Source organism: Carcharodon carcharias, chromosome 16 (assembly GCF_017639515.1).
Source record: "Carcharodon carcharias isolate sCarCar2 chromosome 16, sCarCar2.pri, whole genome shotgun sequence".
NCBI classification, from domain to species: domain Eukaryota; kingdom Metazoa; phylum Chordata; class Chondrichthyes; order Lamniformes; family Lamnidae; genus Carcharodon; species Carcharodon carcharias.
The window spans coordinates 102,755,989-102,781,493 of NC_054482.1; the positions used below are offsets into that span (position 1 = coordinate 102,755,989).

At 43.9% G+C, this 25,505-nt stretch overlaps 1 protein-coding gene across 1 annotated transcript in view; it reads right to left on the minus strand.

Moving 5' to 3' along the window:
• Nucleotides 1-25,505, minus strand: part of hfm1 (helicase for meiosis 1) — a 118,516-nt gene that overhangs the window by 46,995 nt on the left and 46,016 nt on the right. The window contains exons 20-21 of the mRNA XM_041207838.1: nucleotides 18,651-18,748; nucleotides 18,152-18,286 (exon numbers count right to left, since the gene is read on the minus strand). Coding sequence (XP_041063772.1) covers nucleotides 18,152-18,286; nucleotides 18,651-18,748 — 233 coding nt within the window. The remainder of the gene's footprint in view (nucleotides 1-18,151; nucleotides 18,287-18,650; nucleotides 18,749-25,505) is intronic.

A 25,505-nucleotide genomic window follows, 5' to 3' on the forward strand; every position in this document is an offset into this window, starting at 1 on the left:
CAGGGTTAAATTCCACCTGCCACTTATCTGCCCATTTGACCATCCCGTCTATATCTTCCTGTAGCCCAAGACACTCAACCTCACTGTTAACCACCCGGCCAATCTTTCTGTCATCCGCAAACTTACTAATCCTACCCCCCACATAGTCATCTATGTTATTTATATAAATAACGAATAATAGGGGACCCAGCACAGATCCCTGTGGTACGCCACTGGACACTGGCTTCCAGGCACTAAAGCATCCTTCTGTCATCACCCTCTGTCTCCTACAACTAAACCAATTTTGAATCCACCTTATCAAATTACCCTGTATCCCATGTGCATTTGCCTTCTTTATTAGTCTCCCATGTGGGACCTTGTCAAAGGCTTTGCACAAATCCATATAAACTACATCAACTGCACTACCCTCATCTACACGCCTGGTCACCTCCTCAAAAAATTCAAGCAAGTTTCTTAGGTATGACCTCCCTCTGACAAAGCCATGCTGACTATCCCTGGTCAAACCTTGCCTCTCCAAGTAGAGATAGATTCTTTCCTTCAGAATTTTCTCCAATAGTTTCCCTACTACTTACGTGAGACTCATTGACCTGTTGTTCCCTGGCTTATCCCTACAACCCTTCTTAAATAGTGGGACCATATCAGCTGTTCTCCAGTGCTCTGGCACCTCCCCCGTGGCCAGGGAGGAATTAAAAATTTGGGTCAGAGCCCCTGCGATCTCCTGCCTTAACTCCCTCAGCAGTCTGGGACACAAATCATTCGGACCTAACTTTTAGGTATGCCTCGTGCTGCTCCTGGCATGCTCTTCTGCACTCTTCATTGAACCAGGGTTGACGCTGGGGACCTTTGGAAGAGGCCGAGATGGATCACCCACTCGGCACTTCTGGCTGAAAATTGTTGCGAATGCTTCAGCCTTATCTTTTGCACTGCTGTGCTGGGCTCCTCCTTCAATGAGGATGGGGATATTTGTGGAGCCACCTCCTCCAGTGAGTTGTTTACACTCACAACTGAATGTGGCAGGACTGCAAAGCTTAGTTCTGATCCATTGGTTGTGAGATCACTTAGCTCTGTTTATCACTTCCTCCTTATGCTGTTTGGCATGCAATTGGTCATGTTTTATATCTTCACCAGGTTGACACCTCATTTTTAGGTATGCCTGGTGTTTCTCCTGGCATGCCCTCCTGCACTCTTCATTGAGCCAGTGTTGATCCCATGGTGGCTTCATGGTAATGGTAGAATGGGGGATATGCCAGGCAATAAGGTAACAGATTGTGTTTGAGCACAATTCTGCTGCTGCTGATGACCCACAGTGCCTCATGGGTGTCCAGTCTTCAGTCGCTCTGTTCCAAATCTATCCCATTCAGCACAGTGGTAGTGCCACACAACACAATGGAGGGTATTCTCAATGTGAAGGCGAGACTTCATCCCCACAATGACTGTGTAGTGGTCACTCCTATCGATACTGTCATGGCCAGATGCATCTGCGGCAGGCAGGTTGGTGAGGATGAGGTCAAGTATGTTTTTCCCTCACCACCTGCTGCAGACCCAGTCTAGCAGCTATGACATTTAGGACTAAGCCAGCTCAGTCAATTGTGGTGCTACCAAGCCGCTCTTGGTGATAGACATTGAAGTCACGCACCCAGAGAATATTCTGCACCCTTGCCACCCTCAGTGCTTCCTCCTTGATGTTCAACATGAAGGAGCACTGATTCATCAGCAGGAGGTTTCCTTGCCCACGTTTGACCTGATGCCATGAGATTTAACGGGGTCCGGGAGTCGATGTTGAGGACTCCCAGGGCAACTCCCTCCTGACTGTATACCACTGTGCTGCCACCTCTGCTGGGTCTGTCCTGTCAGTGGGACAGGACGTATCCAGGGATAGAGATGGTGGAGCCTGCGTCATTATCTCTACGGTATGATTCCGTGAGGATGACTACGTCTGTGAGACAGCTCTCCCAATTTTGGCACTAGCCTCCAGCTGTTAGTAAGGAGGACTTTGCAGGGTCAACAAGGCTGTGATTGCCATTATCATTTCTGGTGCCTAGATCAGTGTCGGGTGGTCTGTCCAGTTTCATTCCTTTTTTGTATTTGTAGCAATTTGTTAAAATTGAATGGCTTGCTAGGCCACTTCAGAGGGCATTTTAAGAATCAACCACATTGCTGTGGGTCTGGAGTCACATGGAGGCCAGACCAGGTAAGGACGACAGCCATTTGTGAAACAGTTTAGTTTTTACAACAATCGACATTGGTTTCATGGTCATCATTCGACTTTTAATTCCAGATTTTTTTTTTATTGAATTCAAATTCCACCATCTGCCATGGCGGGATTCAAACCCGGGTCCCCAGAGCATTGCCCTGGGTCTCTGGATTACTAGTCCAGCGACAATACAACGCCATCTCCTCCCCTGAGGCCTCACCTAACAGCACTGTGGGAGTACCTTCACCACATGAACCATTTCAGTTGAAGAAGATGGCTCACCAGTACTATCTCAAAAGGATTTTAGAATGGGCAAAAATGTTGGCCCTGGGAAAGATATCCACATCTTGCGAATGAATAAATAAAATCCTCTGTATTCCAGAGATGTCTGAATTTTTTATTCATTCATTCAAGGGATGTGGACTTCACTGGCTGGGCCAGCATTTATTGCCCATCCCTAATTGTGCTTGAGAAGGTACTGGTGAGTTGCCTTCTTGAACTGCTGCAGTCCATGTGGTGTAGGTACACCCGCAATGTTGTTAAGGAGGGAGTTCCATGATTTTGACCCAACGACAGTGAAGGAATGCCGATATATTTCCAAGTCAGGATGGTGAGTGGCTTGGAGGCAAACTTCCAGGTGGTGGTGTTCCCATGCGTCTGCTGCTCTTGTCCTTCCAGTGATCGATAACTACCACCGACTTGCACCACAGAGAAGCTGGATGAATGTTGAAGGGCGCCAAGAGATGCAGTTGTCACCATGTGCACTCATATGTCTTCACATCTGGCTTTTGGATATCAGGCCTCGGTTGGGCAGATGCCTGAAGCCCTAAGGCATGTACTTGTGTGATGCCATCCATTAGCGAGGAAGTATATAACTGGACTTGAGACTATTCAGTTTGTACAATGGAGAGAAAGGACTGAGTGAAGAGAAAGGACCCAGAAAGGATGTTTTTGAGGTAGTTTGTGAAAACTTGAATTATTCACGTGTAATTAGTTTTAGGAAGATATGGTGGTATGGGTGAGAAACTGTCATGGCAGCAATCTCAGGAAAATATATTTGCTGCAATGTGAATGAGCAGACAATGTTTTTGGAGAGAAGTCTAATGCACCATGATTGGTGAATAATGAATGCAGAATAACCAGCTAAGAATGAAAAAAACACAGACTTAACTAAAAGGAACTTTTATAAATGTATGATCACAACAGGCATGACATGGCTACAGGGATATATTTTTGTGAGATCACAAATAGGCATATATTAAGAAAATGGTGCTGACATTAAATTACATAATGTCATCCGATAACATCTGTCATTGGGAATTTTGTATTTGGGGATTTTGTTAGCATTGTGGCATAAAATTTACTCCATTGCAAAAAATGTATATATTTTTAAAGGTAGTAGTTTTGAGAAAGATTAGAAAACAGAAAAAAATTTACAGACTCAAAGGGGATGATTTTTGTATTGTGTGTGTCAGTTCACATAGAGCAAAAGAGTAGAAAAATAAACAAGAGAACAGCACGATCGGGATCCCCTGTTGTGTGTCAGACCTGCATCTCTTAAAGAGAACTAATGCTGTTTTCCACTCACATTCATTGTGCCTGACCCAAGCTGTCATTATTGTATCACTGGACAGATAAATATGCTGATGAGCATTACAATTGTAATATGTGCTAACCTGCGTCATTGCAGGTAACAGAGGGCAGAGTTAATTGAAGGTTTCTTAGAAGACTCAATCCTGGCTACTATACAGCAGAAAACTGCCAAAGGCAGGCACAAATAATGGTCAACAGTGCCCTGTGGCAGTGCCTCCTTGTTGATAGGCTGACTGATGGGATGATATCAGAGAGTAGTCCACCCAACAAAGATCTTATGCAGCATCAATTCGATCAGCAACCATGAAACTGTTGTCATGTCTCTTACTGTCTGTGATTAGTGTTTCTTATGGAGAGGTGTGTGTTTTCTTACCTTGTTTGAGTGTGTATCCCAAATAAATAATTCAGCTGAAGCTTTTGTGAGTTTGAAAATAAAGGTTATTTATTCTCACACTTACCTCAAATTAAACATCAGACACACCCATTCTCATACCACACACACACACACACAGATTATTTACAAATAAAGGTCATGCGCTTTTATAGGTTACAGTTATCTCAGTCTCTGGTTTATGATCTTCGGTCTCCAGTGTAGCAGGCCTGCAGTTTCTTGGGTGGTTTCAATGCTTTAAAGTTGAAGGGAGGGTCTTGTAAAGTGAAGGGATCACAACAGGTTGTGAGGTTTCTTGTAGCCTAACTTCTAGGAGGTTGGTTCTCAGGTGAATTTTAACTGGAACAGGATACGTACTCTGGCTGCCTGATGTCTTGCAGCTGACTTCTGAGTCTAGTTCACAGACAGGTGGAAGTGATGGCTCAATGGCTTTCATGGAGCTCCTAACTGATCTTTTAAAGAGACAAAGAAAACATGGCTGCCTCCATGCGGCTTTTAAAAGTTCAAAGTCTTTTTCCAAATCAGGTTAGGTGTTCATGTTGATTACACATCCTGTGTTGTGGGTTAGCATCTCTGAGGGTTTGAGACAGTCAGTATCTTTGTTTTAGAATGACCCATTCAAATCAGATAATACCATTTTCATTGGTTTCAGGAAAAACATCAACTCGCATCAGTCTGGAATGTTCTTTTTGTTCCCTCTTGAGACAGCAAAGTCGTTCTAATCCACAAAAGAAGTCAGGTGACCATGGGCCACATTTTTCCCAGCCTTTTTATGTCCAGTTTTAAAATATAAAATTAGTTGAAAGTTCAGAATATGACAAGTTGGTATTAGGCATGACACAGCGGATCAGGCACAAGGCTGATCTATCACTCAACATGCCTGCTTGTGTTCAGCGAATTGTATTCTGTTGTAATCTAGTGCTCTTTCTTGAGAGACACACCAATCTTTAAAGGATGGTTCAACTATCTATCAAAAACTCATATCCTGCGGTCATCCAAAGGAATAAAAAAAGCACCAACAAAAGTTGTTTTCCACTGCAGCCCCTCCTGGCATTTGTCTTAGTTGATGTGAAAGTTGCAACCTTCTATATGATACTAGTTAAAGATTAATGGAAAAATCTGATGAGCCAATAGCGTGAATACAAATAAAAGTTCAACCATAAGCCATAATGTGCAGTCTGTAACAAAATATAGGTATCTTGTGAATACCTTGAGGTTTAGGATTGCTGTTTTGGTAATTACAGCACTTAGAACTAAATATTAAGGACTTCCTGTGAAATGGCTGCATGAACATGTGAAACTGGTGAACGTTGAAAGTAATACTGCCTGTCAGTCTGCTGGGCAAACTAAATTAGCTGAGATATTTTACTATCTTGAATTTCTCCTTGAGAAATTTGTTTTTAAGTATCATCACTTATAGAAACCTAGGTCCTGAAATTCCCGGGCTCCAAAAGGATTGACCAGTTAATTTCTACTTAAGGGGGATGAGGAGTTGGAGCAGTTCCTGGGCTACCTGGAAAATCTGCCATTTACTGCCTTAAAAGACCTCGGAACTATTGGCAGCTCCACACCAGAGGAAACTGATTATCTTCCCCAACAGTGCTCCAGTGAGAGCAGCAAATTGAAGAAATGAAAATTAATGCTGCATCCTTTCCAGGCTTCTCCACTGTTAAAGTGGCATGGTGCATGTAAATTGGCTCTTGGCTGGAATTGGCATGTGGACTGTCAACACAACAAAGATTTTCTCTACCAGCATAGCACTAATCCTGTATATATCAGCTTGGTTCAGTGCTAGCATTCTAACCTCTGTATCAGAGGTTCTGGGCTGAAGATTTGATAATCAACCTGTTTGGCCACATTATGACTGCACCTTAAGTGGCCATCAAGTCTGCAGAGTGGGACTTGAACCCAGTGCTTCTGGTTCCAAGGTAGGGTCAATGCCACTGTGCCACAAGGCATCTCCTTGGGGTCCTCAGGTGACACATAATGAATTTAAAGGACTCAGTTTAACTTCCAGTGATGGTAGAAAATAGCTGGTGGTTGAAGGACTACCCGTTATATACCTTGCCCAATTTTGCTTTCCATTGATTTCAATGGAAAGGAAAATCAAATGGGATGAATGGCCATCAATCCACTATTGACCGTTTCCTGTTACAATCAGCTGAAATTTCTTGATGCCTTTACTAGAGGAAACATTTTGGAGTTGACGGTGGTTTTCATGATGACTCAACTAGTTAGGGAGCAGCTGATCTATAAAGACTTGAGCAGTCCTAGGCTGGAATTTTTCGTCCCTGTTGGCATCGGACATCATGGCGGGAGCGAGCTGACAATGTGGTGGGAAGGACAAAAATCGGTTTCACGCTGTTGTGAAATCAGGTTATGATCGTCCGCTCTTCCTGTCAATGGCGTGCCACTTTTCCCACCACCACACATCAGAAATGTCATTTTGATACATCTGCATCTAATTATAAGCCCAGCTTGGTGAATCACCCCCCCCATCAGATTTACCACCCACATCAGCGGGAAAACACGCCCGTGCAAAACACGTCTTGATAAGTCTGACGTGCAGGAGTCGGGAGTTAACGTTAGGGCCTTGCTCACATCGTGGACATCAGAGGAGCAGAAGATGCTGGAGCCCTACAGCTACTGGACCCTAGAAGAATATGTGCATTGCATGCTGGATATGGCTCCACCATGAAGAAGCTCATGGAAGGTAGAAGGTCTCCGTTGATGTCTCGTGTCTGCTTCGGGACATCAGTGTCTTGGCCATGGTCTGCTATGAATGATCGTCAAGGGGATGGAAAGGAAGATCTAAGTTTGACTGGGAAAGGAAAGTGTGCAGGGGGGGCGGGGTAAGGTGTGCGGGGGTGTGCGGAGGAAGGTGTGTGGGGGGGGCGGAGGAAGGTGTGCGGAGGGGCGGAGGAAGGTGTGCGGGGGGGGCGGAGGAAGGTGTGCGGGGGGGCGGAGGAAGGTGTGCGGGGGGGCGGAGGAAGGTGTGCGGGGGGGCGGAGGAAGGTGTGCGGGGGGGCGGAGGAAGGTGTGCGGGGGGGCGGAGGAAGGTGTGCGGGGGGGCGGAGGAAGGTGTGCGGGGGGGGGGCGGAGGAAGGTGTGCGGGGGGGGCGGAGGAAGGTGTGCGGGGGGGGGGCGGAGGAAGGTGTGCGTGGGGGCGGAGGAAGGTGTGCGGAGGGGCGGAGGAAGGTGTGCGGAGGGGCGGAGGAAGGTGTGCGGAGGGGCGGAGGAAGGTGCGCGGAGGGGCGGAGGAAGGTGTGCGGAGGAAGGTGAGCGGAGGGGCGGAGGAAGGTGTGCGAAGGGGCGGAGGAAGGTGTGCGGAGGGGTGGAGGAAGGTGTGCGGGGGTGTGCGGAGGAAGGTGTGCGGGGGGCGGAGGAAGGTGTGCGGAGGGGCGGAGGAAGGTGCGTGGAGGGGCGGAGGAAGGTGTGCGGAGGAAGGTGAGCGGAGGGGCGGAGGAAGGTGTGCGGGGGGCGGAGGAAGGTGTGCGGAGGGGCGGAGGAAGGTGAGCGGAGGGGCGGAGGAAGATGTGCGGAGGAAGGTGAGCGGAGGGGCGGAGGAAGGTGTGCGGGGGGGCGGAGGAAGGTGTGCGGGGGGGCGGAGGAAGGTGTGCGGAGGGGCGGAGGAAGGTGTGCGGAGGGGCGGAGGAAGGTGTGCGGAGGGGCGGAGGAAGGTGTGCGGAGGGGCGGAGGAAGGTGAGCGGAGGGGCGGAGGAAGGTGAGCGGAGGGGCGGAGGAAGGTGAGCGGAGGGGCGGAGGAAGGTGTGCGGAGGGGCGGAGGAAGGTGTGCGGAGGGGCGGAGGAAGGTGTGCGGAGGGACAGAGGAAGGTATATGGGGGGCGGGCGGAGGAAGGTATACGGGGGCGGGCGGAGGAAGGTGTACTGGGGGTCGGAGAAAGGTGTGCAGGGAGGCAGAGGAAGGTATACGGTGGGGGCGGGGGGGAGTAAGATGTACAGGGGGCGGAGGAAGGCCTGGAGAGGGGCGGAGTATGGTGTATGGGGGGGCAGAGGAAGGTGTACAGGGGGTCGGAAGAAGATAAATGGGCAGGGGTGGAGGAAGGTGTACAGAGGAAGGTGGACAGGGGGGTGGAGGAAGGTGTATGGGGGCGGAAGGAGGAAAGGGCAGAGGAAGGAGTAAAGAGCAGAGGAAGGAGTAAAGAGCAGAGGAAGGAGTAAAGAGCAGAGGAAAGAGTATGGGGCAGAAGAAAGAGTAAGGAAGGAATGTCTAGGTGAATGTGCAAGGGAGGTGTCTGTGGGGTCGATGACTGCCTCCTGCGGAGCAAAATGGGGACGGGTGTGGTAGGAGGTAGTGGTGAGAATGAGAGAGGGCAGTGAGCTGGTAGAGTGGGAGGGTGAGGGTGCGACAGTAGCAGTAGAAGGGATGGCAAGGCTGAATGGTGGGGACTCAGAGGAAGACATGATCCCCAGAGGTGGGGAGGAGGAGGTCGGGGTGGTCAAAATAAATGAAGGCGGGATTCTCAGGAAGATAGGGAATGTGCACCTTCACCAGACATCCCAGAAAGAAAAGGGTTTTGGCTGGTAGGTGATGGTGGGGAGGTGGAAGGTGATGCCTCGGGGTGGGGGGGGGGGGTGGGGGTCAACAACGATGGGGAAAAGGACATGGTTGACTGGAGATGGGGGAAGGATGGGGGAGCTGAAGACATACTCACAATAACCATCTTGTAAAATTGAAAGTGAAAGGATTCTCGTGTTGGGTGGGCACAGGTGCTGCATGGGAGTGTGATCAGTGGGTGGGCAAAGATGCAGGTCAACTCAAGTGAACAAAGAGAACCTCAGCGAGCAGCATTCAAAATTGTCACAAATAATACGTTTCATAATATTATTGTGGTTTATTGTAAAGTAGTTTTATGGGGTGAGTGTAGATGATTCTGTCTGTGTGATTTAATTAAATTAGAGTCAGAAAGGCTGCAAATTTGAAATTATCAAAAGAAGTTTGGGTAAAAGGCATTTGAAACATGGATGAGGTCTGAACATGTAGTGTGTGAAGGAAATTTGCATTCTTAGATAAGTGAAGGAGTTGTTTGGGTTTCAAAGGGATGATAGGATGTTTACAACTAACAAGATAAACGGGACAAGATTGTTTATTTTTCCCAAAAGGTACAGACCATATTGGAAACATGAAAGATTTTTATGTTATGGTAAAAGTAAAGTTCCAAATACATATAGAACAATGGAAATAACAGATTAAAAAGGAGAAACATATATAAAGAAGAATGAAAGGCTATGTTGGGGGGGCCATATAAAAACTAAAAGGTGTGTGTGAAACATCTTTGGGGAAGCCTCCATCCATGTTTGCAAAAGTCTGCTGTGTCCAGTAACTAAAGTTGGAGAAAAGTCTTTGGAATTCCACTGTCAAGTGAGTGTTGTGGTAAACCTGCTGGCTTGCTACTTAAATTAACAATCTATTTTGTACTGTTGCCTTAAAGGGGGTGTGTAGTTGGGATTTATTATAGTATTAAGTAATTATAATCTTATATATGTGCTTGAAATCTTTCTTCTGTCAATAAATGTTTTAATTTAGTTTTTAAAATCTGTAAAGGTCTCATGGACTCATTACTTCTGAATTCAGTGCACAGATCTCCTCATTAAAAATACAAATTGCAAAACCATTGTGATAGCATTGCCAAGTTTTCCTTGTGGATTTGATCTGCCTGGCACACATTACCTGCCACGTCATAACTAAATGCTCAGGACATTAAGATGAGTGCAATGGAAGAAGGATCCCTGTGCATGGGAGATTGCTTGCAAAAGGCTCCAAAATGTCTCACATACACTTCTCATTCCAGAATCACTCATGGTCTGGCTGCATGCAGCTGAACTACAAGCGGTGGGGGGAGGGGAATGCAGGAGGAGAACTCGTGAAGTCTATAAATGAAGCTTAAATACACAATTACACATTATTCAGTGACAGTGAATATATTTTCAGACTATAAAGTGACAAAATGTGTTCACCTGTGTAACAACTCGTCATCAAAAATTCTTAACTTTTTTATGCCTACCACTTCTTCCAGGTGTTGCCTTGACATCCGTAGCAGGGGTGGAGACAACCTGTGCAATGGTTGGCTTTGTTGACTCTGATGACTTCGGCATAGGTTCTCCAGAGAGCTGAGGCCTTGAAAGCCTCAGCTTGCTTTGGCGGTCCTCCTATGGGCCAGCTGCTCCCACTGCAGTGACAGAGGACGAGTTTGAGAGGGTCACAGGCAAGGGGACCTGGAGGGAGAGGACAGCCTCTGAGATTCCTGAGCGGATGACCCAGGTGTCCAACTGCCATCCTGCTCCCTTCAGGTACCCGAGGGCCCTGGCCTAACTCAGAGGAAGAAGCAGCTGGAGGGAAGTTGAAGTGCCCCGTTTTCTTCTCGCATTGCTACAGCAGGAGTTCAGCCATGGCTACTGCAATGAAGTGCAGCTCTGCTTGCATCTCCACGTTCTACTAGGCCAGGGTTTCCATGGCATTTGCCATCCTTCCCATGGAGGCCTCCCTTTGTGCACATGTGGGCACCACTTCATCAGAGAGCAGGTGGGCACATTCTTCCAACTCACATGCCACTCTGTTGAGGGCTTCCAAATGCTCTATTTGATGTTCCTCCACCTTCTGCTGACTCTCCACGATGAGTTGGAAGGCTGAATCCAGAGGCTCGTCATCTGACTTGGACTCACAGCTGCCTCTTCCCAGCAGTCCTCCGAATGCCAGGGAGCTTGGCTGAACCTGCCTCCTCCTGCTGCAGACACGTCTCTGTGCGGTGACCATCAGGTTGTGAACCCAAGCCTGCTCTGGATCTAGGTCCCACCGAGATGTGTGTCTCTGTGCGGGCGGAGGGTGTGGATAAGTGCTGTGACGGGTCTTCCAGGCTGCTTATTTCCAGCTCTTCAATGGAGGTGGCGTCCTCTTTGCTGAAATGCAGATCTGGATGGAGCTGAGGGACTGGCTGGCTGAGGATGTCTGTCACTTGGCAGAACTCCCTGCGAACCAAAGTAGAGATAATTAGTGCATGGCAGCAGAGTCAAAAACAGGAGAGAAAGCACTCACAGTTGCATTGAGAGGGGGATGATATGGTGTAGAATCCTCATGTGTGTATTCGCCACTGACCTTACTGCCACCATAGGCACAGTCCACATCCTCACCAATCAGCATGATGGCACCCTCCTCAAAGTGAGTGAGGGGCCTAATGTAGGCCACCACCCACGGTCTGGGACCTCTCCCTGCTGTTGTGAACCAGCTTCTCCTACATGAAAACAGGTGGAATGTGAGCAGGATGCTCACATATTTGTGTAGTGAGCAGAGCTCTTATGTCATAGCGGATGATGTGTTCCAGGTGGTCCAAATCCACAAGGGAAGCTTGGTTGCACTATCACAACGGTTTTGCAATTTGTATTTATTTTAGATGTGTGCACTGAATTCAGAAGTAATGAATCCATCAAGACCTTTAAAGATTTTAAAAATTAAATTAAAATATTTATTAACAAAGTAACAGTTTTCAAGAACATACATAAGATTACAATTGCTTACTACTATAACAAATCCTAAAATTTCTAATTGATCTGACTCACACCCCCTTTAAGGCAACAGTCTAAAATAAATTTTAGGTTTAAAACAAACCCAGCAAGTTACCATAGTACCCACTTGTCAGTGGAATTCAAATGTTTTTTCTCTAACTTCAATTATTTTACATAGTAGACTTATGCACAAATGGCTGGAGGCTTCTTGAAGGCTGATTCACAAACTCCTGTTAGATCTTCCATGGCCTTCCCTACGTAGCCTTTCATTCTCCTTCATATATGTGTTTCTCTCTTTAATATGTAAATTATATTGTTCCATGTGTCTTTCAAATGGTAGCTTCCTCAAAATATAAAAACTTTTATGTTGCCAATATTGTTACTAACCTTTGGGAAAAATAAACACACTCCTTAGTCTTGCTTATCTGGCTAGTTGTAAACAGACTTACATCCCTTTGAAATCCAACAATCCCTTCATTTACTGAAAAATGCAAATTCCCTTTATACCTTACATGTTAAGTCAGCATCCATGTTTACTCATTAGCATGTTAGCACTTTTCTACACTGAGCTTCTTTTGATGGTTTCAAGCTTGCAACCCACTTGACTCCAAATGTAATTAAAATCAAACAGACAGAACCACCTAGACTTACACCCATAAACCTACTTTACAATAACCAGAAAAATATTATGAGGCGGGATGAGGATGCGAGCTCGATAAGATATGAGGCTGATGTGAGGGTGTGTGAGAGTGATGAGAAGAGTGACTTACCCTGGCAGAATGGATGAGACCATTCATCTTCTTCCTGCACTGGATGACTGTCCTCTTTTGCAGGGTGTTGGCACTGAGCACCGTTGCCACCACCTCCCCCCATGCTGGATTGGTATCCTTGCTTGTTGGCCTTCAACCATAGTGGGGGTAAAGGACATCACGGTTGGCCTCCATTGTGTCTGGTAGGTGCTTCAGGGAAGCGTTGCTTCATCTGGGGGCAGCATGTTTCCTCCCTTTGGCAGCCATCAGTTCCCAGCAGCTTCCTATCCCTTGAAGAGTGCTAGCTCTGTGCAGGGCAGCCTTTAAATATGGTACCCAGTTTACTGAAGGACTGAAGTGACAGCATGGCGGGTGAATCAGAGGATGCCCACCAATGACCTGGAGTGTTTCTGGGAATGCATACTTAATAAGGTGGAATTGGGATGATACGGCATGAAAACCCGCTCTTGCGGCCAATGGGTAAAACATCCTTCTTCTTGCCCACTACTGCACTTAGTGCAAATCTGGGATGATTCTACCCCTAGATTCAAACCTGATTATTTGCTGAATTGGCATATCTCACCTGGGGGAGTGACAATGATGCTGCAATTGGCTCCTAGATTATGGAGAACAATATTGGATAGGAGTTCTTACCCCTTATCACCATTCAGTTTTACCTCTAGAAGTGTGCACATGTGGATGTCAAATGAGAACTAGATTGGGTTTGGCTGTAATTCTGTTGGAAAGCCTGTGGACACTGATTATTCTTTCACACAAGAAAATTAATTACTTTGGTGAGGTATCAGAGTGTGTCTACAATATTCTTTGGTACTCACCTAAACAGCTAACAAATCAATACTTTTTGTGCTGGATGATGTCCAGCTTCTTGCGTATTTTTGCAGCTGCACCTGTCCAAGCAATTGGAGAATGTTCCACCGTATTCCACCTTGTGTTTTATGATGATGGGAAGGTTTTGGGAATAGATGAGCCATCTGCCTTAGTACGTTCAGCCTTTGACTTGTTCTGGTAGCTATGGCATTTATGTCACTGATCAATTTGAGTTTTTAGGCAATTGAGATTCCCAGAATGTTGGTGGGGGGATGGGAGGACCCAAAAAATGTTAAGGAGAGGTGATTAGGCTCTCTCTTGTTGGAGGCAGTCATTGCCTGACACTTGGCTGGCAGTGATATTACTGGCAACTTATTAGCAAGTCTTCATATTGCCCAAACTTGTTGCATATGATCACAGATTACTTCATTCTCGGAAGAATTGTGAATAGAACTTAGCATTGTATAAACATCAGTGAACGGCTTTACTTCTGACCTCATGATAGAGGGAAAGTAATTAATGAAACAGCTAGATAGTTGGACCTAAGACGCAGCCTTGAGGAACTCCTGCAGCAGCGCAGAGATGATTGGTTTCCAACAAGCACAAGCATCTTCCTTTGTGACAGATGTAATTCCAACCATTGTATAGTTATCCCTGATCTCTACGGAATTCAGTTTCACAAAGGTTCCTTGGTACTACAGTTGGTCAAATGCTGCCTTGAAGTTATGTGAAGTGAATTAAATTGGCTGTAGACTGGCATCTGTGATAATGCAGACTTCAAAAGGAGGCAGAAAAGAATCTTCCACCAGCCATTTACATAGAACGATGCTTGCAAATTCTTCAGCCTTATTATTAATTATTTAATTGTTTACTCCAGGATTTGGCAAGAGTGCAGTGCTTTGACTTGATCCGTTGGTTATGACATCACTAACTCTGCCTACAGCATTCTGCTTCTGATGTTTAGCATGTTTATAATCCTGTGTTGAATGTTCACCAGATTAATACCTCTTTTTCAAGTATACCTGGTGCTGTTGCTGACATGCTTTCCTACAGTCCTCTTTGAACCAGGGTTGGTTACTTAGCTTGATGGTGCCGGAGGATTGAGGGATATGCCAGGTCATTAGATTGTAGATTGTAGCTGCATACAAGTCTGGCACAGCTGACGGCTCACAACACCTCATGAATGACTAGTTTTGAACTGCTAGAATCTAGATAATTACTCTTTAATCTATACTTAGCATACTGGAAGCACTACACAACATGATGGAAGATGCCTTCTATATGGTTGCCACGAGGACTATGTGGTTACCCTGCCAATGCTGGCATAGTCAGATCTGCAATGTGTAAACTGGTAAAGGTGAGGTCAAATAGCCACAAGCCTGTTTTGTCAGCTATGTCCTTGAGGCCTCAGTTAACTCAGGTCAGTGGTGGCAATGGCAAGCCACTTCAGGTGATGGGTGCTAAAGATACTTCAATGGAAAGTCATGCTAAACCTGTACAGGGAAGCCATGTTAAATCTACATAGAACCTTAGTTGGACTACATTTGGAGAAATGCACACAGTTCTGATCTATCTACCTTGGAAAGTACATAGAGACATTGGAGAAGGTGCAAAAAAGATTCACAATGATGAACATTATAAACATTAGAGAATATTGCACAGGTTGGGGGTCTTTTCCCTGGAAAAGAAAAGGCAGATAAGTGACCTGATAGAGGTCTTTAAGATAATGAAAAGGTTTGATAGATGTGGAGAAAATGTTTCCACTTGTGAGAGACCCCCCCCAAATTAGAAGCCATAAGTATAAGACAGTCACTCATAAATTCAACAGGGAAATTTGGAAAAATTCTTTACCCAAAGACTGTGATAGGCATTGCCAGAAGGAAGAGTTGATTCAGATAGCATCGATGCATTTAAAGAGAAGCAGATGAGGGAAAAAGTGCATGCTGATAGGGTTAGATCAAGAGGGGTGGGCAGCATTAACCAGAGTGAGGGATATGCCAAGTCATGAGGTTACAGATTGTGATTGAATATAATTCTGCTACTGATGGCCCACAGCGCCTCACAGATGCCCTGTTTTGAGCTGCTTAAATCTGTTCTGGGTCATTCCATTTAGCACGGTTGGAGTGCCACACAACACAATGGAGGGTATCCTCTGTATGAAGACAGGACTTCGTCTCCGCAAGGACTGTGCGGTGGTCACACCCACCTGTAAGTCATGGACAGATGCATCTGCAACAGGTAGATTGGTGAGAGCAAGGTCAAGAAGATTTTTCCTTCTTGTTGATTCCCTCACCACTGCCATAGACACAGTCTGGCAGATATGTCCTTTAGGACTCGGTCAGCTTGGCTAGATATTCACATTCCCCACCCAGAAGAGATTCTTTGCCCTTGCCACCCTCAGTGCTTCTTCAAAGTCATGTTCAACATGGAGGAATACTGATTCGTCAACTGAGTAAGGGAAAGTGGTGTTCAACATGGTCATCTTTTGTTGATTTTTAAAACTTTCCCAATCCTCTGGCTTACCACTAACCTTTGCCATGTTTTATGTTTTTTTTCAATTTGATACTATTCTTAACTTCCTTGGTTAACCATGGTTGGTTTATCCCCATCCTTGAATCCTTCTTCCTCACTGGGATATATCTTTGTTGTGAGTCATGAACTATTTTCTTAAACGTCTGCCACTGTTCATCAACCGTCTTTTCTGCTAAACTCCTTTCCCAGTCCACTCCAGCCAACTCTGCCCTCATTCCTTTGTAATTACCTCATTTAAATTTAGCACAGTTGTTTCCGACCCAAGTTTCTCACTCTCAAACTGAATGCTAAATTCTACCATGTTATGGCCGTTGTTTCTTAGGGGATCTTTTACTCTGAGATCATTTATTAAATCTGCCTCATTACACATTACCAAATCCAAAATAGCCTGAACCTTGGTTGAATCCACAACATATTGTTCTAGGAAACTATCCCCAAATCACTATGAATTCTTGCTCGTGGCTACTTCTGCGAATTTGATCTTCCCAATCCACATGTAGGTTAGAGTCACCCATGATTAATGAACGGCCTTTTTTACATGCCCTCATTATCTCCTGATTTATTCTCAGTCCTACAGCGTAGTTACTGTTAGGGGGCCAAAGACTACTCCCACCAGTGTCTTTTTCCCCTTGTTATTTCTTACCTCCACCCATATGGATTCTACATTTTCCAACCCAAGATCATTTCTTGCTATTGTACTTAGTCCATCTCATACTAACAAAGCTACCCATCCTTTCCTTCCTTCCTGTCCTTTCAAAAAGTCACATACCCCTGAATATTTAGTTCTGAGCTTTGATCTCCTTGTAACCATGTCTCCAAAATGGCTATAAGATCATATCCATTAACTTCTATTTGTGCTGTTGATTCATTCATCTTGTTCCAAAAACTACGTGCATTTAAGTAAAGAGCCATTAAGTTTGCCTTTTTACCATTTTTGCCCCTTTTGACCCTATTTTCTGCTGCCTCTTTATGTTTGTACACTCTGTCCTTTTCTGTCATACTCTGGGATTCATTACCTAAATAGCTACCCTGCAATGCTGCCATATCCTTTTGCTTTGTAAGTTTACGTATCCCATCTCCAGAACCCTCCCCGCTCTACTTAGTTTAAAGCTTTCTCTACAGCCCTAGTTATTCGATTCACCAAGACATTGGTCTCAGCATGGTTTAAGTAAAGCCTGTCCCACCAGAACGGCTCCCTTCTATCCCAGTATTGGTGCTAGTGCCCCATGCACTGAAACTCATTCCTCCCAGACCAATCTTAGAGCCATGCATTTAAATCCTTGGTTTTATTTACCCCATGCCAGTTTGCCCTTGGCTCAGGTAGTAATCCCAAGATTATTACCTTGGAGGTTCTGATTTTTAATTTAGCTCCTAACTGTTCAACTTCTTTCAGCAGAACCTCCTTTCTTGTCCTATTGATGTCATTGGTGCCAACGTGGGTGATGACAACCGGATCCCTCCCCTCTCACTCCAAGTTCCTCACCAGCCCTGAGGAGATGTCCTCAAGCCTGGCACTGGGCAGGCAACACAGCCTTTGGGACTCACATTCATGGTTGCAGATAACAGTATCTATCTCCCTAATTATGCTGTCCCCTACCACTTCTATGTTCCTATTTCCTCCCCCGCTTGAATGGCTCCCTGCACCACGGTGCCATCGTCAGTTCGTTCATCCTCCCCCCAGTCCCCGCTCTCGTTCACACAGCTTGCAAGAACCTCGTAACTGTTGGGCAAATGCCGGGGCCAAGACTCCTCGAATGCTACCCCTTGGGTCCCCATACCTGCCTCACATGCAGTCACACCCTCCTGTCCCTGATCACAAACCAAATTTTAATTACCTAATCTGAGCGGTGTGACCGCCTCCTGGAGCAAAGTGTCTAGGTAACATCCCCCTCCCTGATATGGTGCAAAGTCTGCAGCTCGGACTCCAGCTCCTCAACTCTGATCTGAAATTCCTCAAGCTGCAAACACTTACTCCAGATGTGTTTACTCTGGATCACCTTAGTATCCAGTAGCCCCCACATGCTTCAGCAGCAACACCTCACCCATCCTGCCATTACTGTTGTATTTTATTTAATTTATTAATTAATTACTCTAGTATCCCTGCTCTTTACACTTGAAGAATCCCCCACTCTTTACACTTTATTGTAATTTTTTTTTACACCAGTATCGGTCTTATACTTAACTAGCTATTTTTAAGAAAAAGAGAGAAAAAAGACGAGAGACCTAAACACAAGCTAATGACCTTACTTTTACTTTGAAGAAAACTCTATGAAGTACATCCTATAAATAAGCAAAAGAAAAATAACCTACCTAATAGCACATCAAATACTGATAGATATTTACCAATCTTTTCAAGTTGTCTGGAGACGTAAGTAGAGTTCTCCCAAAGTTTAGCCCTAAAACATTTGGCTAAAATTACTGAGTTCAACAATGCTAAAAAGTTCTTCTTTTCTTGTTGCATAAGTAATTCTGAAAGACCTATTAATAAAATATTGAATTAAGTGACAGGGGGAATATTTAATTCTCTTACGACCATTCCTTCAACCATTAATTTGTCAGTAGTAAGGATGCAACAAATTAATCTATTTTCAATTTCAATATCTAATTTCCACTTATACTTTTCAATAGTTTATAGCCAGTAAATAAACTTATTCAGTGGAGAAAAACTACCTAATTTAAAAGATTGCTCTTTAAAACCACTAACTTGTACATATTCATAATGAATTACATAATACCATTATTAGCGATTAGTATTTATGCTTAATGATAGTGGAAATCCAACATTGTGTGTTTAATCCCTGTTCAATCAACGGTTAGGAAAGAAACACTATGCGGTGCTTACATTTGGTGACTCTCACGCCACACTTAAATATTTTGGCTATGTCTTGAGTTAAAGTAAATTCTTGAACTGGAATACATCCTAGCTGGGCTTGAATTAAGCTGTAAAAGAGGAAACATATTCTATATAAAATAAAAATTAAAAAAACTTTTTGAAAAGGTAAAGCAAATAATAGTCAAGCAATTACAATTACAATAACCACTGTTGGATGTGTGGAAGATTTTAATAATTTATTCAGTAGGTGAATAGCTCTTGAACTTAAAAAAATGTGATTATGTATATTTCTAATTTACTTGCTTTATAATGCTATTCTAAAAAGAACATTACCAATCATGCCATTAATGCACTGTGCCCCATAACGCGCTGTGGGCAGGCGAAACTGTCTAACAGTGGGACATCCGCCTGTCACTCGGGAGGAAGTCTCACCCTCAGGAGCAGCCAGCCAATCAGATTGGCCAGGAACTCCAGCAGTACCAAGAGCTCAGAAGTAGGCACTGCCAGGACTGCAACCAGTCCCAAGGCTGCGGCCCAATGGATCCCAGAGTGAGGTACTTCCAGGGTATTGGCCGAGGAGGGTTTGGCCAGGTTAGGGAGGGTGGCAAGGGTTGAGAGGGTGTTCTTTGGAGAGCAGGTGGGTAGGAAGGGAGGGGCAGGTACTATCTTTGTGTGGTGGGGGATCCCTCATGCGCAAAGGGCACCCCCTGAATATAGCATTCCCCCTTCCTTCCTGTCCTTTTAAAAGAAATTTTTAAAAAACGAACTGCCCAAAAGTGGAGGATTACCGCAATATTGATCAAAGAATCAATTACAGCAGTAAGGAGGGATGACATCTTAGAAGGCTCCTCAAATGAAGCCATATGGATAGAACTGAAAAGCAAAAAAGGAGCAATCACATTGCTGGGAGTGTACAATAGGCGCCCAAACAGTCAGAGAGAAATAGAAGAGCAGATATGTAGGCAAATTTCAGAGAAGTGTAAAAATAATAGGGTAGTAATAGTGGGGGATTTCAACTTCCCCAACATTAACTGGGTTAGTCATAGTGTGATAGGTTTAGAGGGAGCGGAATTCTTAAAATGTATTCAGGAGAGCTTTTGAAGCCAATGCGTAGAAGGTCCCACAAGGGAGGGGGTGGTCCTGGACTGAATTTTATGAAATGAAGCCGGGCAAGTGGTAGAGGTATCAGTGGAGGAGCATTTTGCAGATAGTGATCATAATTCCGTTAGATTCAAGGTTGTAATGGAAAAGCACAAGGATGGACCAGAAATCAGAGTTCTAAATTGGGAGAAGGCTGATTTTAATAAGAGCAGATATGATTTGGCCAGAGTGGACTGGGAGTAGCTACTTTTAGGTAAATTGGCGTCAGAGTGGGACTCATTCAAGAAGGAAATAGGAAGAGTACAGGGCCAACATATTCTAGTAAAGGTAAAGGGTGGATCCAACAAATCCAAGGAACCCTGGATGTTAAGGGATACACAGGATTGGATAAAGAGAAAAAAGGAGGCTTATGGCAGATACCGAGAGCTCAAAACAGTGGAAGCCCTAGAGGAGTATAGAATGTTTGGGGGGGGGAAAAGGAAATTAGCAGAGCAAAAAGGGTGCATGAAAAAACATTGGCAGGTAAAATGAAAATCCAATGTTATTTTACAAGTACATTAAGAGTAAGAGGATAACTAAGGAAAGAGTAGGGCTCATTATGGGCCATTGTGGTAATTTGCGTGTGGAGCCGGAAAGACATAGGTAGGGTTCTAAATGAATACTTTGTGTCAGTGTTCACAAGTGAGACGGACAACATGGGTATGGAAATCAGGCAGAAGGACTGTGATATAATTAAAGAAATTAACATAGAAAGGGAGGAGGTTCTAAGTGGTCTAGCGGGCATAAAAGTAGATAAATCTCCAGTCCTGGATGAAATGTATCCCAGGCTGTTGAGTGAGGTAAGGGAGGTGATAGCAGGGGCAGTGACAATAATTTTCAATACCTCTCTGGCCACAGGAGAGGTGCCAGAGGACTGGAGGACAGCCAATGTGGTACTGTTATTCAAGAAGGGAGGAAGGGATAAACCAGGGAACTCCATTCCAGTCAGTCTAACCTCAATGGTGGGAAACTATTGAGAGCAATTCTGAGGGACAGAATTAATCTACAATGGAGAGGCATGGTATAATCAAGGACAGTCAGCATGGTTTTGTTAATGGGAGGTCATGTCTGACCAATTTGATGAATTTTTCAGAGATGTGTAGATGAGGGCAATGCATTTGACGTAGTTTACATGGACTCTAGCAAGGCTTTTGATAAGGTCCCACACGGTAGACTGATAATGAAGGTAAGAGCACATGGGATCCAAGGCAATTTGGCAAATTGGATCCAGAATTGGCTGAGTGGCAGGAAGCAGAGGGTGATGGTCCAGGGGGCTGATTAGTGGCAAATGAAATTCAATCCAGATAAGTGTGAGGTGATGCACTTGGGCAGGACAAACAAGGCACGGGAATACACTATGAATGGTAGGACCCTGGGAATCAGAGGGACCGTGGTGTACATGTCCACTGGTCCCTTAAGGTAGCGGGACAGGTAGATAAGGTGGTTAAGAAGGCATATGGGATACTTACCTTTATTAGCCAAGGCATAGAATATAAGAGCAGGGAGGTTATGCTGGAACTGAATAAACGCTGGTTGGCCACAGCTAGAATATTGCGTACAGTTCTGGAATCTGCATTATAGAAAGGATGTGATTGCACTAGCGAGTGCAGAGGAGATTTACCAGGACGTTGCCTGGGCTGGAGAGTTTTAGTTATGAGGGGAGATTGGATAGATTGGGGTTATTTTCTCTGGAGCAGAGGAGATTGAGGAGGGACATGATTGGGGTGTACAAAATTATGAGGGGCAAGGATAGGGTAGACAGAAAGGAACTTTTCCCCTTGGTGGAGGGATTAATAACCAGGCAGCATAGATTTAAGGTAAGGGGCAGGAGGTTTAGAGGGGATGTGAGGAAGAATTTTTTCACCCCGAGGGCGATGGGAATCTGGAACTTACTGCCTGAAAGGATGGTCGAGGCAATAACCTTCATAACATTTAACAAATATTTCAATGTGCACTTGAGATGCCATGGCATACAAGGCTATGGACCTAGAGCTGGAAAATTGGATTAGAATAGTTAGATACTTGTTTGACCAGCACAGACTCGATGAGCCGAAGGGCCTTTTTCTGTGCTGTAAATCTCTATGACTCTATGACTCCCACCTGCCCGCACATGCCAGCCATACTATGATGGAGGCAACATATTATCAGGGTCAACTGCTTGTTAAAAATTAAGGTTCAATTGAGCTTGTTAAGAAAAAACATGGCAGGTGAGCTCGCAATTTCAGCACCCGCCCACCTACCGTCTTTTAGGGGTGAGCTCGGGGTAGGTGGAAAAGTGGTGGGATGGGCACCCAACCTATTTTACGTGCCCTCCCACCAAAAACATGGTCGGCAGGGGCAAGTAGAATCCAGCCCAATATTTCAGATCAAAGCTCTATTGTGGTCTTACCTTAAAGTATTCAATGAAAATTATTTATTAATTTCAAACCATTAGATTGATTGAACCTCGTACCTTCTTCATACTTTGGTGACTAGGTATGTAAAATTTATACTTCTGTTGTTTAGTGAGAATCCAAGTATCTTCCCCACTGCTCATTTCTAAAGCCAAGGCTAGATCATTAAACATCCAATGTGCAGTTTGCAAAGAGTAGAGGTGTGCATCCCTCCTGAACTAAAACTAGGTTATTACAGAAGGCTAAGTGTCTCCCCATATTGGGATGGAAAATCACAGGGCCAGTCATCTATGGGCTGCTGTTGCATCTTCTGCTGTGCTTGGTTCATATTGCTAAGACTGAAGTTCTAGAAGCACACAGTACTTTTTTCTGAAGTACAAAGAATTAGGACTTGAAGTTTCACCAGAAAATAAAATAAAGATTTGATACCCCACTTTGAATACAAAACATTAACAGATAAATTTATAGGATTGCTTCCTGTTTGAGTGCTTCTTACCAGTAGCATCTGTCAGGATATTAGCCTCATTTATGTACCTGGCAGTCAACAAATTAATTTGAATTCGCCAAGAATTCAATAAGAAACATAAAAATCAGATCTGGTGTGAAGATGGATGTTTTTCTTTAATATTTTTGGGAATATGGTGGTATTCTGTAAAGAAGGCAGTGAGTGGAGCAAGTGGGTGAGCGGAGAGAGCAAGTGTGTGTGTGTAAATAATTAAACTGGAGGAATATTAGTAAAGACAGTTTGTCTGTGGGAGCTGAGAGGTAAAAGGTAAAGGCGCTAACTGCATGCATTTGTAATGAGAGGCTATGGTGAAGTTGAATATACAAGTAAATAGTTGGGTTTGAAATTTACATTGTAAGGTAAGTAGGAACTGGACTTTTTAGCTGTTAAATTTCAAAGGGATTTTAGGAGCAGCAAAGACTTTTACAACTTACAAAGGTTTCATAAGTAAATAAGGGAAGGTTAATAAATTAAGTTTTACCTGAAAGTGGAGGCAATAGGAAGACATGAAAGATTTTTATACTTTGGAAAAATTGAATTGAAAGAACGACGAGAACAATAGAGTCTAAGAGCAAAGGGGAAAAGGACATTTAAGGAAGAATGTTTAGTTGAGTTGTGTTAGCTGTGTGAGAGAGACGTCCTGAGACCAGCTCTGTACTAAGAAAAGTATTGAATTTGAAGCAGCCATCCAAGTTTCAAGCCAGAAAAGTCCGTTTTCAACAGCAGAGTGGAAGAGAATGAAAAGTTGTGTGGTATACTTTATTAATATTATTGGATTTCTATGGTTAAAATCTACAAGGGAGCCGTTGCCAAGTAGTTTACTCATATGTTCTGACCAAGTGGGTTTTTTTGGAGGCTGGGTGGGGTGGGGGGGGGGGGGGGGAGAGAAATGTTTTCTAAGACTGTTTTAACTATCATTTTAATTTTGTGCACTTTAAGTTTGTTTTCTTCTTATTAATAAATCTTTCAGTTTTAAAATCCTACAAGTGTTACTGGGATTCTATGCTTCTGGGGTCAGTAGTTTTCACCTTGATTTCAAAAAAAAAGTTCTGATCAGTAAAACAAGTTTTCCTCCGGGATTTGGTTTGCTCAGCAAATAACGCTGGCTGCAGTCATAACAAATTTGGGGAGCATCCAGGATATTAAAATTCGTTGATTGGTCTGGATTCCATGAATCCAAAGGATATGAGTACGAGGAGAATAGTGGACTCAGGAGTTTTGTGTTGAGGGGTTTTGAAGTGGTTGGACTGCAAAATGGCTTTGGCAGTTGCTAAGACTTTTCTAGGAGTGGAAGATGTGACTATGGAGTATTCGAAATCTCTGACTAAAACTCAGTTCAGAGAGGTAGCGGATAAAGTGCAGGCAGAAATAAAAACAGAATTCGGTAAGGCTGATATGGTTAAAGTGCTGGCTCAGCATTTAAAGTTGGAAGAGACACCTGAAACTACTGTGTCACAACTGGAGATAGTAAGACTTCAGTTGCAAACAAAGCAGCTTGATATAGAAAAAGTGATACAGGAAGGCAAAAATCTTGAACTGGAGGCAACAGAGAAAGAAAAGAGGATGAAAAGAACTGAATTGGAAGAAAAAGAAAAATAAATTTTAAAAAACTCAAGTTAGAAAGAATGAGAAAGAAAAAGAAAAGGGTAGATTGAAAGAAATAGAAGTGAAAAAGCTTCAATGGGAAAAATAGGAGCAAGAAAAAGAAAAATGAAGAGTGTAAGAAATGGAAATGCGAATGCTTGAGCTTGAGTATCAGAGAGAGGAGCTCAGACAGCATACCTTACCTATGCAAAAACTTAGAATAAAGGACAAAAGGAGAGACACTGATTCAGATGATAATTTTGATTCCGTTGAGGAATTTGATTTTAACTAAAAAATCTTCGGTTAGTGCCTAAGTTTACGGAGGATGGAGATCAAAGATATTTCACCTTATTTGAAAAGATAGCTATGAAATTGAATTTACCAAGAGCTGCTTTGACAATAATGTTACAGGGTATTTTGTCAGGTACAGCTATGAATGTGTTTATCAGAGGAGTAATCTGTAGACTATGAGGTAGTAAAAATGATGATACTAAATGCTTACGAGCTGGTCCCTGAAGATTACTAGGTGAAGTTTAGGACCATAAGAAAGACATTTGAAGAGTTTGCAAGAGAAAAAGAAACTCTCTGGAATCAATGGTTTAGGGTATTAAAGTAAGACAAGACTTTTGAAAATGTAAGAGAGGTTATGATTATGAAAGAATTTAGAAATGGCAATCCAGTAACTATTAAGACATATTTAGATGAAATACAAAGTAAAAAGATCAGGGAGGCTGCTGTTTTAGCTGATACTTAGGATATTTCACACAAACAGTTAAGTAGAAAAGGGATCATATAGGAGTCTGCAAGGAAATTGCAGGCATAGAAAATCTAGTGATGGTAAAAGTGTTAGTAACAAGGAGCCAGCTGAAGGACACCAGTCTATTAAAGATGGAAAGGTAGAAGACAAAGGTGAAGGAAGAAAAGTAGTATGTTCCCATTGTTAGAAGGCTGGACATACAAGATCAAATTGTTGGAGGTTAAATTGGAGAACGATTACAGTGATAGGAACTCAGAAGAGTTCTGTAAGTAAAAGTGCTGTGGCAAGTGCAAGCCAGATAAGTAGTCTTTGTACAGGTGAAAAAGAGTCAGTATTAGCCAGAGAGGTGGGAACCTACCCAAGGAAATTCTGAAGGCCAAATTACAGAGATGTTTAATGATTTTATATGTGAAGAGAAGGATAGCCATGTGCTCTGGGAAGGGCAGGAAAAAACTGTTAAGATCTTAAGAGATACACGGGCTCGC